The sequence below is a fragment of the Pan troglodytes genome, chromosome 7 (genome assembly GCF_028858775.2).
Source record: "Pan troglodytes isolate AG18354 chromosome 7, NHGRI_mPanTro3-v2.0_pri, whole genome shotgun sequence".
Taxonomy (NCBI): Eukaryota; Metazoa; Chordata; class Mammalia; order Primates; family Hominidae; genus Pan; species Pan troglodytes.
In genome coordinates this window covers 69,319,388-69,337,137 of record NC_072405.2, presented here as the reverse complement: position 1 = coordinate 69,337,137, position 17,750 = coordinate 69,319,388, and the positions used below count along the sequence as shown (strand labels likewise).

The 17,750-nt window shown below is 40.5% G+C and overlaps 1 protein-coding gene across 9 annotated transcripts in view; it reads right to left on the bottom strand.

The window, feature by feature from the left end:
• CHD7 (chromodomain helicase DNA binding protein 7) overlaps window positions 1–17,750 on the bottom strand; it is a 191,267-nt gene that overhangs the window by 117,147 nt on the left and 56,370 nt on the right. For all 9 annotated transcript variants that reach the window (XM_063817126.1, XM_063817130.1, XM_016959510.4 and 6 more), the window contains exon 2: window positions 9,447–11,285. In XM_063817126.1, the coding sequence (XP_063673196.1) occupies window positions 9,447–11,111 (1,665 nt within the window). In that variant the 5' untranslated portion in view covers window positions 11,112–11,285. The remainder of the gene's footprint in view (window positions 1–9,446; window positions 11,286–17,750) is intronic.

Here is a 17,750-nt window from a genome sequence, read left to right as displayed (position 1 = left end):
TCAGAAAAAGAATGATCTAAAGTTCTTTGCCTGTTCACAAGAAAGGATATGTACCCTGCAACCTCCCAACTGCCTAAACTGAGCAGCCGCTGGCAAGAGGCCAGAACACTTCACAGCCTACCAAATGGGTGAGAGTGGAATTCCTATGCTAATATTGCAAACCTGTTTCAGCCAGTCTATGAATAGATTAGACAGGAAAGGCATAAGTTAAGCTAGAACACTTGCCATTCGAAAAACCCTCCACACAGTCTCCCAGCACCACTGCTTGCACCTCCTCAATATTCTCCAATGCTTTCTACCCATGGCCAAAACAAACAAAAAGACTCTTTAAGATTAATAACACTTACTTACACCCTAAAACAATTGTTTTTTTGCTTTCACACAGTGAGCCAAATTACACAGTTAACATAGTTAAGGTTAACGTCTAGGACTCCCGAAACCTATGGTACAGAATGATTTAGAACTAAACACAGAAAGCAGTAGAGGAAAACAGGACAAATACACTTTAAAGAATATCACAAATATTATAGTCTTCATTAATATTAAACAGCATCAAAAGGGCATGTTTTTGATCCAATCTTTAAAATAAGAGGTAAGGAAGTGCCTTGCAGCCTTCCCTGGCCATCACTCCCATCGTCCTGGAAATTGTCCAGGATAAAAAACAAGCAAGATGATGTAGGTAGTCCTGTATCTACGTTGACTTTTTCAAATGCAACCCTGTCAATTTCTTGGCATTTTGCCAACTTCAAGTTCTCCATCACCTGTAATCATGTCCTAGCCCTCCACCACTCCTGCAATCATGTCCTAGCCCTCGAAGGTTCTCCTCCATTTTTTACACTAAGTGAAGGAAAAACAAAATAAAACCTCACTCCTGGTGACACACCATAAACTACTAAAGTTTTACAAGGCAAAAGGACAAGTACAAGTTTGCTACTGACTTTCTTCACTGATACAAGAGCTGCATTCAGCAACAAAGGAAATACCAGGGCCATCTCTGCATGGCTACTTAAGGATTATCTATAGATTTACAGCTGTAACTACAAAGAATAGAAAATAACATTAAGATGTCAAGGCTAGGGTAAATTCTCCAGATTAGTTCTCACAATGCTGTTCCCTTAATTGTCCCCCTAACCCACTTCCCAATTCTTCTTCCTCAGCCAACTATTGCTCTGCTGTACCAGAGACTGCCTTTCTGAAAGATTATTATAACAGGGAAGAAAAAAGCAGCACAGAAGAAAAAAGTGAAAGAAATGGGGAGGGGGGATCATGCATATTAATAAAAATGAAGGCTTTTTCCCTTATCCTGGAGAGTCAATTTCATGAAGAAACAAGCAATTGTATTAGAGACAGGCAAAAAGCTAGGGGATAGAGGTGAGGAATTAACTACCAGAAGTATCCAAACGCCACTCAAAACTAAAATCTTGAAAATGTCTGTAATCCACCTTTCAGACAAACACGCTATTTTTTCCCACAGGACAAACACCATTTATGTAGCCTTCTTTGAAACTCAAACAAATGAAATCAAACTTCAATAATGTATCTTGTCAAGAACTGATACTAATATCCCTAACACAGGCATACCCCCTAGTACTGCATTTATTCATTATACCTAAAAACACCACTACTACTTCCTTAACCTTACAGCAAAGGTGGGTAACACCTGTCTTGGAGGATGACTGTCATAATTACACTAACAATTTTACATTTATTTACATGTGAATAAAATTATTTATACTCTGACTTGTTTTTAAAAAGAATTTGCAGCAACTGATAGGGAAAGAGTCTAGCATGTGCTGTTTAATATGCAGCCACCAGCCATGTGTGGTCACTGAGCAACTGAGATGCAGCTCACGCAATCTGTGTAAAATACATATCAGGTTTTAAATTCTTGCGTAAAATATCTCACAAGCAATTTTTTATACTGACTACATGTTGAAATGTCTTGGATATGTTGGTTTAATTAAATGTATTACTAAAATTAGTTTTACCAGTTTCTTTAATGGTAAAATGTGGTTACCAGAAAATCTGTATCAACATAAATGCATTGTATTTGTAGCTCCCATCATATAACTGGACAGTTCTGGTCTAGAACATAGTAAGTACACAAAGATAGGACAGCCAGAAATGTTATACTTAAATAACAAAATTCCCTTTCCACCTCGGTGGAGGTTGCTGTCTCCTCCCTGCCTTCCACCATACCAGCAATCTCTCCTTAACACAGTCCTTGGCACATAACAGGCACTAAATAAGTATTTCTTTCATGTGGTACTGCCTTTCACGAAGGTACCTAAGACACCAAGATGAAAATGCAGCACCAAAAGTGGCTTCTTTTAAGAATATCAATTGGGACACCTAGCAGAGGCCTAATATCCAGGCTTCAAAGGTAAACTAACAAACTAAATTCTTATCACCTACAAAATTTTTGATGTCACATAAAACAATACTCTTTTACAAAATAAAAGCCATCTAAGGGGCGAGGCTATCAGCCATTCATGCTTTCAGACTATGGGGTGAAAGGACAGATGGAGTAGATTTTTCCCTGTGCTTTAACTTGACACCTGGTATAATTCTGACCTCTGGGATAAACCAGCTTGTTGGATGTTGAGGAAAAACGCAGACAGGTTCCTCAATAAGCTGTAGTATATATAAATTGAAGTAGTCAAAAGAAATACTTTAAGAGTCTTCATGAGAAACCACAGGCTGTTGAGAGCAACCTATGGCCCAGGAAAGAGAGACCAGTAAAGGCTGGATGGTTTGCCTTAACTAAAGATGTCATGAAGAACTAGCAGTGGGCCACAGCAAGTGAGAAAGCAGTGATTTCTTTTGCCTTCCTTCTGTGAGCACCAGACGGGGCAACCTGCTCCAATGAGGTCCAGCCTGGGTGCCTGTTTTCTGAAGGTGCATATACTTGCAAAAGCCCCTGAATACCACTTAGGTAAAAGCTGATTTTTTTTTAGAGACATTTTGTTTTCCCATCTTTCCCAGATGTCTTTAGAAGTGAGAAAGGTAGTATTGACAAAATACATCTGCTCTCCATTAAAAAGGTATTTTTGTCTATTTCTGATTACAATCTGCATACGTAATCCTTAAGAAACACAGCCACCTTTTTCCATAAATTTACTTAGTTGCCAATTACTCTGCCCATGTCTGTAATTTGTAATTCCTTTTTTTTTTTTTTTTTTTTTTGATACAGAGTCTTGCTCTGTTGCCCAGGCTGGAGTGCAGTGGCATGATCTTGGCTCACCACAACCTCCGCCTCACGGGTTCAAGCGATTCTCCTGCTTCAGCCTCCCAAGTAGCTGGGATTTCAGGCATGCACCACCACGCCTGGCTAATTTTTGTATCTTTAGTATAGAGACGGGGTTTCACTATGTTGGCCAGACTAGTCTCGAACTCCTGATCTTGTGATCCACCCACCTCGACCTCCCAAAGTGCTGGGATTACAGGCGTGAGCCACCACGCCCGGCCTTGTAATTCTTTATTTACTGGGTAAACTTAAAGAATCTCAGTATAAGATTGATGCTACTTGAGATTTACCAATAAAAGGTTTTCCCTGAAAGGCTTTTTTTTTTTTTGAAAAAAAAAAAAATTGTACCACTGATTCTTCCAGGTTTTTTTTAATCTCAAGGGAAAATGAGGAGATGGGAAATTATTACCTATCACCTCAATCTTAGTAGCCTTTAAATTTTTTTTCTACTTCCGTTTCATGATGACTGTATTTCAGGACCAAATTAATGAAAAAGGTACAAATGTATCCAAAATAAACTTATTTTAAGGACACCTTGTTGCAGATCCTAAAAATTCAACTAGAACTTTCCATTTAAGAGCATAATCCATGATCTGGGACACGTCTATGGACTGTGCAGTGTAAATTCTATCCAGAAACTCAGGGACTTGCCTGTAACCTTAAGAACAATCCACTTAATTAGTCTTTCTTTAGATAAGCTCTTCAAATGAACAAAATGTTGCTCTGTGCCTTCCTTGTAGATTGTTCTCATCCATGTTCACAGTGTACTGATAAACCTTTCATTTTTGGTTCCACCCCCTCTCCACCCTCTTCGTACTCCTGGGTGCTGCAAAGAGCCCCATGGTGCTGTGTCCATGCTGAAAACACCTCCTAGTGCCCTCCAGTGCCATGGGCCCGGGACCATGCAGCTTTCTGTCCACTAAGCCCCAGACCTACATTTCAGCAATACTAGGGACACTCAAGGCCCAAAGGGCTTTCTGATCTTTGCACTCATTGTTTCCTAAATCTTAAACTCTTTTCCCTCCTTTATCCATCCTTCTCTCAACTTAGACTGATCCTTCACATCTCAGCAAAGACATCACTGCCCCCAGAAAGCCCTCCCAGACTCCCACCTCGCCCACTTTAAGAATGACTTTAAAGATCAGTGCTGATCTCTACAGTGTGCTTTTCATGGCATATTCTTGCCTGCATCTTCCTGCTCACACAGCAAGATTGTTCTCCCTCCCTCAAAGAAAAGCACATACGAAGCCTCAATATTTGATAAGTGTTCACCAAAACCAAGGATGTAAAGTCAAACAACTATGAAAATGTTTGACATTGAAATATGTAAGATTCTTCTTAAAGCTCTGCAACAGGCAATTCTGAACACTTGCTAGATGTATTGTTTTTGAGTCCCCACTGTTAAGCACTTAAAAGACATGACTACTAATCTCACTGAGCCTCTAACCAGGAAGGCATATGATCCCTCACTTCAGAGATAATGAAATGAAGTCCTGACACCCTTACTAACGTCAGGTGGTGACGTTAAGCGGTAGTGCTTCTATTCAAAAACTCAGACTCCAAAGCCTGTACTCTTTCCTTCATACCAGTGGTTCTAAAATTGTGGGCCAGGGTTTCTGTAGGGTCTGTGAGACCAGAACTATTTCTACATGATCCTGAGATGTTATTTGCTTTTTCATCCTCATTTTCTCCAAATAAGCTGTAAACTTGTCCAGAGGCTTATGACTAGCACATAGACTACATTCAGAAGCAGATGTGAAAATCAATATTTGATAAATATAAAACAATGCCACTAATTTTGTCTTGTGAAAACTTATCTTTCATTTTTGAAAAAGTTATCTTTCATTTAAAAAGTATTATGTATGTTAACACATAATGGTTTATTATTTTTAAATAATTAACAAATCAATATTTTAAACTTTCATCAATATTTTAGCCAGGCAGGGTAGCTCATGCCTGTAATCCCAGCACTTTGGGAGGCCACAGCGGGTGGATCATCTGAGGTCAGGAGTTTGAGACCAGCCTGGCCAACATGGTGAAACCCCATCTCTACTAAAAATACAAAAAAAAAAGCTGGGCGTGGTGGCGGGTGCCTGTAATCCCAACTACTAGGGAGTATGAGCAGGAGAATTGCTTGAACCTGGGAGAAGGAGGTTGCAGTGAGCCAAGAACGCGCCACTGCCCTCTAGCCTGGGCGAAAGAGTAAGACTCCGTCTCAAAAATAAAGAAAGACATAAATACATAGGTAAACAATAAAAAACTTAAAACTTTCTGAGACAGTAAATATCAATACATATAACTCACATAGCTAACACACACTCTTTGGAGTCCCCAGTAATTTTTAAGAATGTGTAGAGGTCTGAGATGAAAAGTTTGAGAAAAACTGTTCTAATTAGCTATTGAAAAAGAAATATAAGCTAGGGTTTTTCCCTTCCCTGTAAATCTTATCAAATAATCGAAAGTCTAGCACTTCCATTAAAGAAATGTCCATATACCAAAATGTGTAATTTTTCACATTTTGATCTGATGAACTGTGGCCTTTTTGTTCTAACATTTTTCTTTGTTGACTTTTCAGTATAAAGTTAAACTTATCTTTAAAGATACTTAAATGTGTTCCATAATCTAGAAAATATCCATTCAGAAGCCAGGAAACACATAAAGAACATAATTTCTATTTTTAAAAAGCGAAAAACTCAAGAAGAGTTAAGTCTACCTGAATGTGATATTTTCATTATCAAGTTAAATGGACATTTCAACCTAATCTGGTATCTTCCCTGATACCTGGTATAGTATTGAGCCACTACTCCATCATATATAAAATGCAAAATAATTTTAGTAGCTCTAAAGCAAAACATAATTAAATAAAAATATTTCCTAGGGTAGAATGTCAATCATTCAGAGAGAGAGATTTTAAAGATATAGGATAGTATTTTGAATTACCCATATTATTATCCTCCTCACATGTGGCAACACAGTCTAAAAGGGGGATAATATTTGCACAAATCAAATTTAGTTATTTCATAACTAAGGCTGTATTACATAATATTTAACCTATCCTTAAAAATAAAGTTAATTTTGGTGAAACCTCGTTTCCACTAAAAATACAAAAATTAGCCAGGCACGGTGGTGCGCGCCTGTAGTCCCAGCCACTCAGGAGCCTGAGGCAGGAGAATCGCTTGAACCTGGGAGGCAGAGGTTGCAGTGAGCCAAGATTGCGCCACTGACTCCAGCCTGGCAAAAGAGTAAGACTTCATCTCAAAAAATAATAAATAAAGTTAATTTTACATTGTATCTACATGGGAAATGACATAATTATGTAGCAAGGTTTGCACTTCAGGAGATCAGAAGCTAAAATTAGAGGAGAATTAACATATATACCATGGAGTGGACATTATACTAGGCACTCGGTATATGTTAAGCCCACTTAATCTAACACCCTTTGTGCTGGGTGCTATTTTTCCTGCTTAACTAATGAAAAATCTGAGGTAAAGAGAAGTTAAATCCTTTGCCTAAGATCACCAGGTTAATAAGCAATAGAGCTAGGGTCCACATATCTTTCTAACTTTAAAGTCTATGTTCTGTGCCTGAGACTTCACACCTCCCTAGCCTTATGTTCAAAACTGAGTGTTTCAAAATCTGAAGAGGATGCAAAGTTAAGCAGAAATAAGAAAGCAAATAATCAATGAGCAAAATGGAAAACATAATTGTACTTAGAATGAAAATACCTCAAATGTCCTAGTTTACATCCCTGTAAAGGTCCTGAGTTTGCCTATAATGACGCATTCAAAGAAGGAGGGAATGCATGTGGGCTCTCCTGAAGTCTAGCACCAGACACAGCAGGCATGGAGCCTCCACTCGTCAAGGATTCAAACGCCACAGACTCACACATGTCCTCTGAAATGCCCACTGAGGCATCTGTACTCTTAAAACCCAGGAAAGCTGGAGGAGAGCAACAATTCTCATCCAGGGATCAGATTATAATCACAGGGGGTCTTCCAAACTGTGCTCACCCTCCGGTGAAGACAGAGGATGCCGGAATGAGAAGTCTGAGAAACCACTGCTCTAAAATATCCCTTGCTTAGTAAGAAACTTTCCAGGGAATAAGAAAATAATAATTCCTAAAAACTAAGTCACATTCATTTCTGTCCTAAAAGCCACCCAGGTCTGCTGGCCTCAGAGACAGTACTTTTGGTCCGCTTTGAGGAGAGGCGTTCTGCCCTGAGGTTATATAAGAATCACCAAGGGTGGTTATATGAGGATCACCAAGGTCTTCAGGGAAGCTGCCCTGCCCACCGGCTCAGGGCAGCTTCCCTGAAGCCACTACTTGTCCTGTGGTCCCAGGAGTCTTCCTGACCTCCACTCCCTCAGCCCAGCTTAGGACGAAGCTTCAGAGCCTCTGTATTAAATGCCTGCGTGAATCTAAAATTAAAAAACAAAAAAAAATTTTTTTTAAAGATGGAGTCTCGCTCTATTGCCCAGGCTGGAGTGCAGTGGCACAATCTCAGCTCACTGCAACATCCACCTCCCAGGTTCAAGCGACTCTCTTGCCTCAGCCTCCCAAGCAGCTGGGACTACAGGCATGCACCACCATGCCCAACTAATTTTTTGTATTTTTTAATAGAGACGGGGTTTCACCATGTTGGCCAGTTTGGCATTGAACTCCTGATCTCAGATGATCTGTCTGCCTCGGCCTCCCAGAGTGCTGGGATTGCAGGCATGAGCCACTGTGCCTGGCCTAAAATACTTTTTTTTTCTTTTTTTTAATGAACTGACAAAAAGCATAGAAGACAATTATCACCACTAAAAAAAAAAAATGCTGCTCTGAGATGCCCTGGGTGGCTTTGTTTACTGACTAAACCCTTTTACTTTCAACACTGCTTCAATGCCTTCTGCTCCCACTTTGACCCTTCTGGTCCAAACTGTCCTCAAAGGCCTAGAAAACAGGTTCACACTTCATCTTCTCCTTCTCCATCTGTCCTGTGGACTGTCTAATCAATATCACTGGCTCCCTCCCCATTTAAGTCCAAATTCCTTAAAAAGGAATCCAAGATCACAAAAATCTGGCCCTGACTGATACTTTCCAACCTATTCCCTGCAGCAAGCTTGACTTCCTGTGCCCTTGTTTAGCAAACCATCCCCCAGTCTCAACTGCTGACCTGGGTTCACCTCCCCTGGGTAAGGCCTAGCCAAATTCCAAGCACCCTCAACTACAGGTTATTTCCTCTCTCTGGACATTTGTCACATAATCATGCCTGGTCTCTCACTCCTCTGTATTTTCACATGCAAGTCTTATTTCCCCAAAATTGATAATAAGTCCATCAAAACAAGTACTATGCTTTATAGCTCTAAAATCAGCTACTGTGCACCCCAAAAACAGAGTTGCAATTCTGGTAGATAATCAGTATATATTTTTGAATAGCACTAAGAATAATCTGTATACACAGGCATTAATTTATCTTTCACAGACCTAGGGCATAAACAACAAAATTTATAATGGAAAGATGTCTTTGTGAATATGATAAACTTAAATCTGTTCTTTTATAAATTCTGAATGATAACAAAAACGTCAGCTTACAAAAAAGGAAGATTCCCTACTTCAGTTCTGGGTATCCAAATCTTTTAGAGACCAAACATCTTCTGTGAATTATCATTTACTGTGATTTTCTACAGTTTGCAATTAAAACTCATACTAACAAAGTCAACAGTTAGTAAAATAAGTATCACAGAAGTATACGATTTGCAGCTTCCCAAGAAAAATATCACAATATAAAAGGAGAGATGGAGGAGACTACCACACACGCATAAATCTTTGCTAGAAACCAAGTGTCAGTGTATTTTTAAAACACACACACACACACAAAGAAAGAGAAAGAATAAAGAAGAATTCAGAAAAGGAAACAAAAGCGTTTGTCTCGTGAGCATTCTGAGTCCTCTGTCCATCTCCCTGCTAGCGGTGACCCAGCTCCTTGTCAGCAGGGACCCAGTCTTAGTTATCTACATATCCTTAACATCTAGCACAATCCCTGGGACAGGGAGATTGATGCCTGAATAAAATAAATGCATAAGCCAATAACAAATAAAAATTAAGGCACTCATAATGAAAAAGCTTTTCATAGAGTTTAAAGAAAAATTCGATCAGACAAGTTAGCCATGTTGAATTTCACATTGCAATGCAGAGGCAGGCTCTGTGTCCCCTTACCTGATGCACAGGCACTTTCTGCGGGGTGTTCTGGGGTGATGGGTGGAGCTGTGCCCAAGGCTGGTGATGAGGGTGTGGAGGTGAAGACTGGTGGTGCAAGCCCGGGTGAGGCTGCAGTGGAGGACAGGTTGGCAACTGCTGAAAAGATGGCTGTTGACCAGGATGTTGTTGGCCAGGTATCAGTCGTTCCTGGATTGCTTGTGGGTCTCCAAGGCCAACACCAGGACAACCATTTGGCCTCATGTGCCCAGTCAATTCCCTTGGTGCCGAGGACATGCCTATAAATGGACGAGACTGCTGCATGTTTCTGGGGCCCATATTCCTCTGTCCGATTCCCATGGCACCAGGGGGCTGGTGAGATGGCTGAGGATGGGGCATATTTGGATAACTGCCAACTTCCATTGGTATCCCAGCACTTCCCGGCCTGACTTGTGGAGGAGGAGTGCCTGCTGGATTACTCATTGCTTTCATGGGTGACATGGGAGGTGGAGAGGCATAAGTTCCCTGAGGCTGTGAAGGATGCATAGTTTGTGTGTTCATTTGGTTAAGTGAGCCACTGGGGTGGATGGGCTGCTGGTGCATTAGTCCTTGACCACTGTTTGATGGGAATCCTACAGCATTGGGGTATCTTGGTACGGACTGATTCATTGGAGTATTATTTGTAAGGCCTAAATTTTGATTCATCCCTGTATTGTTAACTAATCCCTGATTTAGGTTACTGTAAGGATATCGAGAATACTGCCCTGAGTTGTTTATAGTAGGAGAGGGGACTGTCTGGCTCCGAGAACTAAAGTTAAGGGTTTGTGGCCTAACAGCCCCTTGTTGGGGAGGATTCGGGGAGAATCTGGGACTGTGGGCAACGGATTCTCCATGGAGAGCAGTAGAGGGGTGGTGATGGAACTGCTGCACCGAGTGACGCAAGGAAGGTGCCATGCTGGGACTCTGCTGGGGCACGTGGGACAAGTGGCCAGGTCCTGAGGTGGCAATAAAAGGATTTCCCTGATTGAGGCCCTCTTGGCCTTGGGAAAACTGGCTCATCCTCTGCTGTGGCTGACCATGCTGCTGCATGGAAAAATCCCCACGTGCCATATAGCTGCCCATCTGCTGCATGTGCTGAGGGTGGCCCTGTGCAGGGGGCCCCGACGGAGCCGGCTGCGGTGGCTGCGGCTGTGGCTGCTGCTGCTGGTAGGGGGCTCGTATCTGGTCTGGTACCTGAACAGCCCTGGGGCCCCACATGGAGCTGCTGTCCACAAAGGATTGCCCATGCCTCTCATTCTGCATGCCAGGGTAGACACCCATCTGACCGCCACCACTGCCACCATGGGGCACCTGAGGAACGGGAGGGGTGTGATACTGCGAGTGCGGAGACGCGAGTCCGTTCCCAGGGGTGCTGCTCATCATTCTGTTCGGCTGATCCATCAGATGCATCTTTTGTTGTTCATACTGATTATAGTGATCAAAATGTGTCAGCTTTGTTTGATTTTGATTAGTTGAAGGATGATGAAGGGATGGCTGTAAAGAGGCAAAGCCTTGGTCTATTGGCATTTGCTGACCCATAGGATTTACTGGATTTTCCGGGTAACCACATTCTCCGAGGCCTTCAAGACCTTCACTGAAAATATTCCCATCCTCGCCAAAAAGACTCATCATTCCTGGATCTGCCATCTTCTTCCAACACACGGCTCCTCCAAACCACAGCTCAGGAGCTTGCCTGTGCTTCACTTCACTGAGGTGTTTGCCCTCAAAGCCTATAATCCTTAACTAATCTTCTTCATGTCATTCCGTATTTCTTTAATTCTCTTGGACCCTGCAGTGTCAGGCAAAGTCTGGATATAGGTCCTGGAAGGGAGTTTGGGGTGGGGGAGAAGAAGGAAGAAAACAAAGAATTAGGATCCAGTGATAAAAACTGCCAGTATTTTGTACATCTGAATTTGGTCCCCATCAACAATACGAATCTAGCTCCCTCGCTGAGCTGTATTTTATAAATTTAGTTCACTTTAAGAGAAACTCATTGGCTTCTACCAGAAGCATCATTATGATCGGTTACTTAGAAAGCAAGCAAAACACTAACCTTAACCTTAAATTAATCCATTCACTACACTTCCTAGCGTTCCATTCTTGGATGAAACAGAACAAAAGAACACAACATGAAGCAGCAGCAGCTGCCACAGCAGGCAAGCAGATGTATGAATATAGCCAAGCAGCTCATCTGCTGAACTAAAGCCCTGGAAATGCTCTGGTTACCAACAGCCCGCCCTTAACCTTATTCCCCTGAGCGGTGTAATCAGATGAGCAACAGCAGCACCAAGGGCTGTGAAAAGCTCAACTTAGTTAAATTGACTAGAGGATTATACAAATACCAAAATCGGTCATTTCATACAAATTAGATATTTACAGCCCAGATACAACTATGTAACTGCAACAGAGGCATCTAACAAGAAAGTGTTCATAATGATGTTGAAAAGCAACCTTGAGAACAGTACAATAAATTCATAATTTCATTATGTTTAATGGCAGAAATATACAAGATTCAGAAAGAAACTAAAAGAAAAGCTTTCATTGTCCAAGACGACCAATTTCACTCATGGCTCTGAGCCTACCATGGTCCCAGTCTGCACTGACACAGAGCAGCCCAATCACCAGGCTCATTATTCACCCGCAGGCATGCTGGGCTCTGGTGGACCAGAATCCCACGTGACCACTCAGAGAAAACTAGTTGAGTGGATACTTTGTGGACACCAACTATTCTCATAACTAGAAATACAACTTTCTCCAAAACTGAAAATTATTTTAACAGAATAAAGTTCAAAATATGCTCTCCTCACCATTGCCTTAAGTCCTTTTGGGACAAGGCAGGACCTAAGCAGGAAGGGAGACAAGTTGGCAGGCACTTGTGTTCGCACCCTACGTGCTTCCAGCGCACTGTGTACACTATGTAACATGCTGCATCTTATTCAAACTCTTCCTAACAGATCCTGTGTCAGATTAAAATAACTAATTTAAAGAATGCTTTGACAATCTAAACAGGAAAGTGTTTTTGTTGAGCACTAATTAAATCAACGGCCTAATAAAGACCTAATTCATATAGAGAAAATGACTGAAATCTTAAACATCTTTGGAATTTAACTCATTTTTTTCTCTTTTATAAGGACATTAAGCATTGTGTGATACTAGCTCACTTGAAAAAAACAATATCTTGTTGAAGAATTTCCAAAGTGATGATAAAAACAGGCTCAGTCATAAATTCTACTGACACCCTTCCATAAGAGCATGGGAATGAACAATGGGCTAACCAACACTCCTGAGAACTTACCAGTAAGACACATAAAAATTCTGTTTCTGCCTGCCGTATTCTAACACATTCCTAACAAGGGGAGAATTTTGCTTACAGAAAATGTAAACAACATTCCTGTTCACTGTCAGAACTACAGACATAACACCTGAGAGGGTCTCCAGGCCTGTAGTTTTCAGGTGACAGCTGTCAACTAAAGTCAAAGGTCTCTTCACTCTGCCGCTAACTGCCATGAATTTTCTGATCTACTTTCTCCAAATACAGAGGTCAGATGGGTGAAAATAAGGTGAGCATGAAAGCTATTTTACTGAAAACATGCTGCTTTACTATACAACTATTTTAAAATCCAAAATAAAGAGAAGTAGACATCTCCAGTGCCAGTTGCAACAAATATTCTTAAATACACTCCTAAGAAGGCTAAGCAGTCAGTCATCATTTATTCAAGGCTCATTCTAACTTTCAAAGAAATAAATACTGGAATGGACTTGATAATAGCTTAAACCAGCCATGCAGCCCAACCACTTACCAAAATAACCTTTCAAATTAGTTTAAGGAAAGTAACGTCTACATATGTGTCCTGGGGAGCAGCTTCATCCTCCAGGGTCCGCCAACTGTTATGGGAAGAAATGCTACTGACTCGATGGGGCTCCAGGCCAGCTCCAGGTAAAAGTGAGCCCAGAGGGAGTGGATGGCTTAGCCCACTGGTGACCTTCTCTTGCAAGCCCACTGAGCCCAGAGGCAGAGGCAGAGCCAGATCAAGCTTGGAGAAGTGGCGATGAAGTTGGTGCTGACTTTTTATCAGCTTAAGATTCAGAAGAGGGACAAGTTGCCTATGCGCATGAGTAGGGAAAAACAGCCCTGCCTGAGAGTACCCATACTGACCCTTGGCTGTGCTCCTCTTCCTGTTCCCTACGCCCTTCTACTAAGTGTCCATCTCCCAGACGTTTGAAAAACGCCAGCATTATATGGTATCAACTAAGCATGTCGCTCAGCACAACTACAACCATGCTCAGGTAAGGTCCAGGCAGAGAAGTTCAAAAACTGGCTTTGCAGTCTGCCATTAGTGACCGCTCACTGGGACAGCCACCAACGCCTTCCTGCCCCTTTTCTGACCTCAAGACCCAGCTGGCAACTATGCCAGGAATCCATCTGGTAGCTGCATTTCATATTTCTGATTTGAGCTAATCTAATTAATTTGTTTTGGTCCTTTTTTAAATTTGATCAAGACCATCTGAATGCCCACTTTCCCAAGTCGCAGCTGCATTGTATAATTTTGTGTTTCTATAAAAGATATTCATTCAAAGCCCTATTTTGAAAGCTTCCCTCTCGTCTACACTCAATATCTAGATTTTCTATGTCTAGATGAACACTGTTCAATGGGCCACAAATGCGAGCTATTACATGTAATTTTTAGTTTTCTAGTAGCTACATTTTAATAGTAGACCAAAAGAGTGAAATCCATTTTACCAATTTCTATTTAAACCAATAAATGCATAATACTGTCATTTCAAAAGGTAATCAATATAAAAAAATGAATAAGCTAGTTTACGTATTTTGGTATTGAGTCTTTGAAACCCAGTATGTAATTTACACTTACAGTACATCTCAATTCCTATTAGCTACATTTCAAGTGAAAAAATGGACATATGGGGCTGTGGCTTCCATACTGGACAGCATAAAGTATTTAAAAAGAAGAAACAGAAATAACAAATTAGCAATGAAATTTTTTAAAGTCTCATAATTATCACCTGGGTAATAAACATTCAAGTTGCATTTATGTTTTATTTGGTGTTACATAAAAATTAACTCTCAAATCACAATTATTTATTCAAAATGTATTTACTGAGCACCTACTATGATCCAGGCACTAGTCTAAGAGCTGGAGAGAGATCTGTGAATAAAACAAAATTCCCTCTTGTCCTCATGGAGCTTATATATCTGTAAATGATGCATCTCTTAAATAAGAACTAAGATTCAGGGCTTATGTTATTAAAAATATAGGTTGCCATTTTACAAAATACTCCTCGGTAACTTCTGATGAGGAATAGTCTAACTAAATGTGAGAATATGTAGCAAACGGTACCTATGCATATAATGGAGACATAGTAATTCAAGTTTCTACTCAGTGCCCTATTGGCCAGCATTTTCTGAGATGTGAACTAAAGGACAGTTCAGAAGATGCATGTGTTTGGGGGTGAGGAGGGGTCACAACAAGACCACTCAACTAACAGAATCATCAACATTAGGGGCACACTGTGAAACCAATTACAAACATTTCAGAGTTAGGAAGCACTCTGAAGACCTTCTAATCCAAACCCCTCCTCATTTAACAGATGAAAAAAATCCTTTTATAGACTGAGAGGAGTAAACTTCTTCTATAAAACATTTTAGTGACAGTTCCCAAAGATGAAAGAAATGAATGAATGAATGAAACAGCAGCTTACTAGTGAGGACAAAATATTAAAGGCCTGCATCAAGTCTGTTTTATTCAGAGAATCACTAAAACTGCTGCTGCCATCAGCAAATAGAAGTGAATTTGCTTTCCAAAAATGTTTTTAAATCATACTATATATAACTTTTAGGAAACAAGCATATATCAACACCAAATTGGAGCTATTGGTAAATTTTATTGGGAAATAGCCAAATGAAAAATGGGCAGATCCAAGCACAGACAGAATCAATGATAAAAGCAATGGGTGCGCAAGAAACCAAGATGAAAGAAATGTCACTGGAAATATTAATATTTTGAAAAATATATGTATATATAAAATTTCTTAATTATAACACATGTTAAATTTTTACTTATTAAATTTATTTTATATATAGTGATTTTCTGACCTTCCAAAACAATATAAACAATTATTTACTACACTCTTCTCAAAGTAGAATGGCATTTGTATAGCTGAGTTTTAATTTTGTAGTGACGCAGAACCTTTTAGCGTCACAGGTGTGGACTAGAAACCTAGCAAGGAGATAGGTGAATACATAACACCTTTCGCATGCAAAGTATCTCCTATAGCTCAAACACTATTTGTCCTATTGTGTAAGTAAAATGTCATCCAAGGGAAACTTTTTTGATAAACAGCCAACACGTGGGCAAGAGTGAAATCATAGGACATTTGCCTATTGGATACTGAAGACTATTTTGCTGCTTATGGTTTGATTTTGAGTTGTTCTATTTAAATTTCTCTCTTCCACCTCCAAAGAGCGTGAGGTATAGAACATCACTGTGATAATGATTCTGGGGATGAGGGTGGAGCATGAATCAGAATTTCCAAGGAAGCATTTTGCAGCTGAAAAAACAGCACATCACCACCCTCATCATAACCCATGGAGACACCTCTCAATCATCAAGGCTGCAAAACATATCAAGAGAGGCAAAGAATCCACACACTGGTAGGTGGACAGACCGAAGACAAAGGGCTCACACTGCTGAGCTTCCACTCAGTGAAAGTCCTTTCAGCTAGATCCCGAATCCAGTTAACAGCAATCTCCTCCCACTACCCCACCCACAACCCAGCCCCCAACAGCCACTTGGGAACATCTAGCAGGACCAATGCTTGCTGATGAAGGAGACATCTATCCAACTGACAAGAACCTGGATAAAGAATCAGGAAGTGCCCCCCAAGTCACCAACACCAGCTTATCAGTTCACCACAAAGTATTTTCCGTATTTGCTTCATGGGTCAAATGATGCCCTTCCTGAACCCCCTGGGTTGGCCAAGGGGGCCAAGACCACATTTTCTTCCTGGCCAAGACCACATTTTCTTCCTCATTAGTATGCTAGGGCATTGCCAATACTCTATGACGGTGCTGTGTAATCCAGAAGCCACCAGCCACATGTTGCTATTTAAACTACTTCAACTAAATAAAACTTAAAATTCAGTTCCTTAGTCGCACAAGCCACATTCGAGTGCTCAAAAGCCACATGTGGTTGGTGGCTACCTACTCGACAGTGCCTATAATGAACATTTCCATCACTGCAGAAAATTCTATGGAAAGCACTCCTATGTATTTCTTCTTAGAGGTAACATGTTTAAACAAAGACCATATTAAATAGCAGCAATCCTCTTTCATAAAAAATATTTTCTCCTCTTTCAGAGATTAGTATTCTTTTAAAGGTCCATATCTACCCTTTGGGATGAAATATATGTTATTTTTTCCATATATCATATTTTATGTTAACTATACTTACAACCTATGTCTCCTTTCTGTATTATCTCCCAACATATATTCTTATTTCTTCATAAATAATTTTCAGTATGTTAGGAATAATTCTCAACTATACACAATTCAGAAAAAGATTTAGAAAAAAAAGAAGTATGTGAAGTCCTTCTAAGGTCTGTTTGTCCCCAAGCATCATATTAAAAATAAAACCATAAATAGTAATAAGGATTGTACTGGTAACCTCCATTCATATTACTAGGTTACCTCCCATTTTGCTGATATTAACAGAAGAGACACATTTTTAATAAGGAAAACCACTGACATCATATAGGGCAACGCTATGCCTTATGTTAGCATTCGCTATGACAGTAACACCATCTCCATCCACCTCTTCAACCTAGCCAAACAATGGGAAATAAGCCTAGATCCTTCCTGTCATCATTCATTTAAAAAATATTCAAGGTTAACAGACACTGTGTATACAGTGTTGAATGAAGCAGATGTGGCCCTGTCCTCGTGCAGCTTGCAGTTTGAATAAACGCCCCAGTACATCCCACATATTCAGTGCATTTCCCAACCTGCTAATGCTCTCTCCCAGATATTTATGGGTCTACCTCCTCCTCCCTGTTTACACTAGCTCTGAAGTAATCAGACCTTCATGGTTTAGTGAACCACAAAAAATTAGAAATCTAATCGGTTCTCCTAATTCTGGTCTCAACGCTTTCACACTACTGATTGAATGATCTTATAAAACACAGATTACATCATACCTCTCCCTGATTAAAATCCTTAAAGGACCTCCCATAGCTTTCAGGTTCCAGTCCAAATGCTCCAGCATGCTTGAA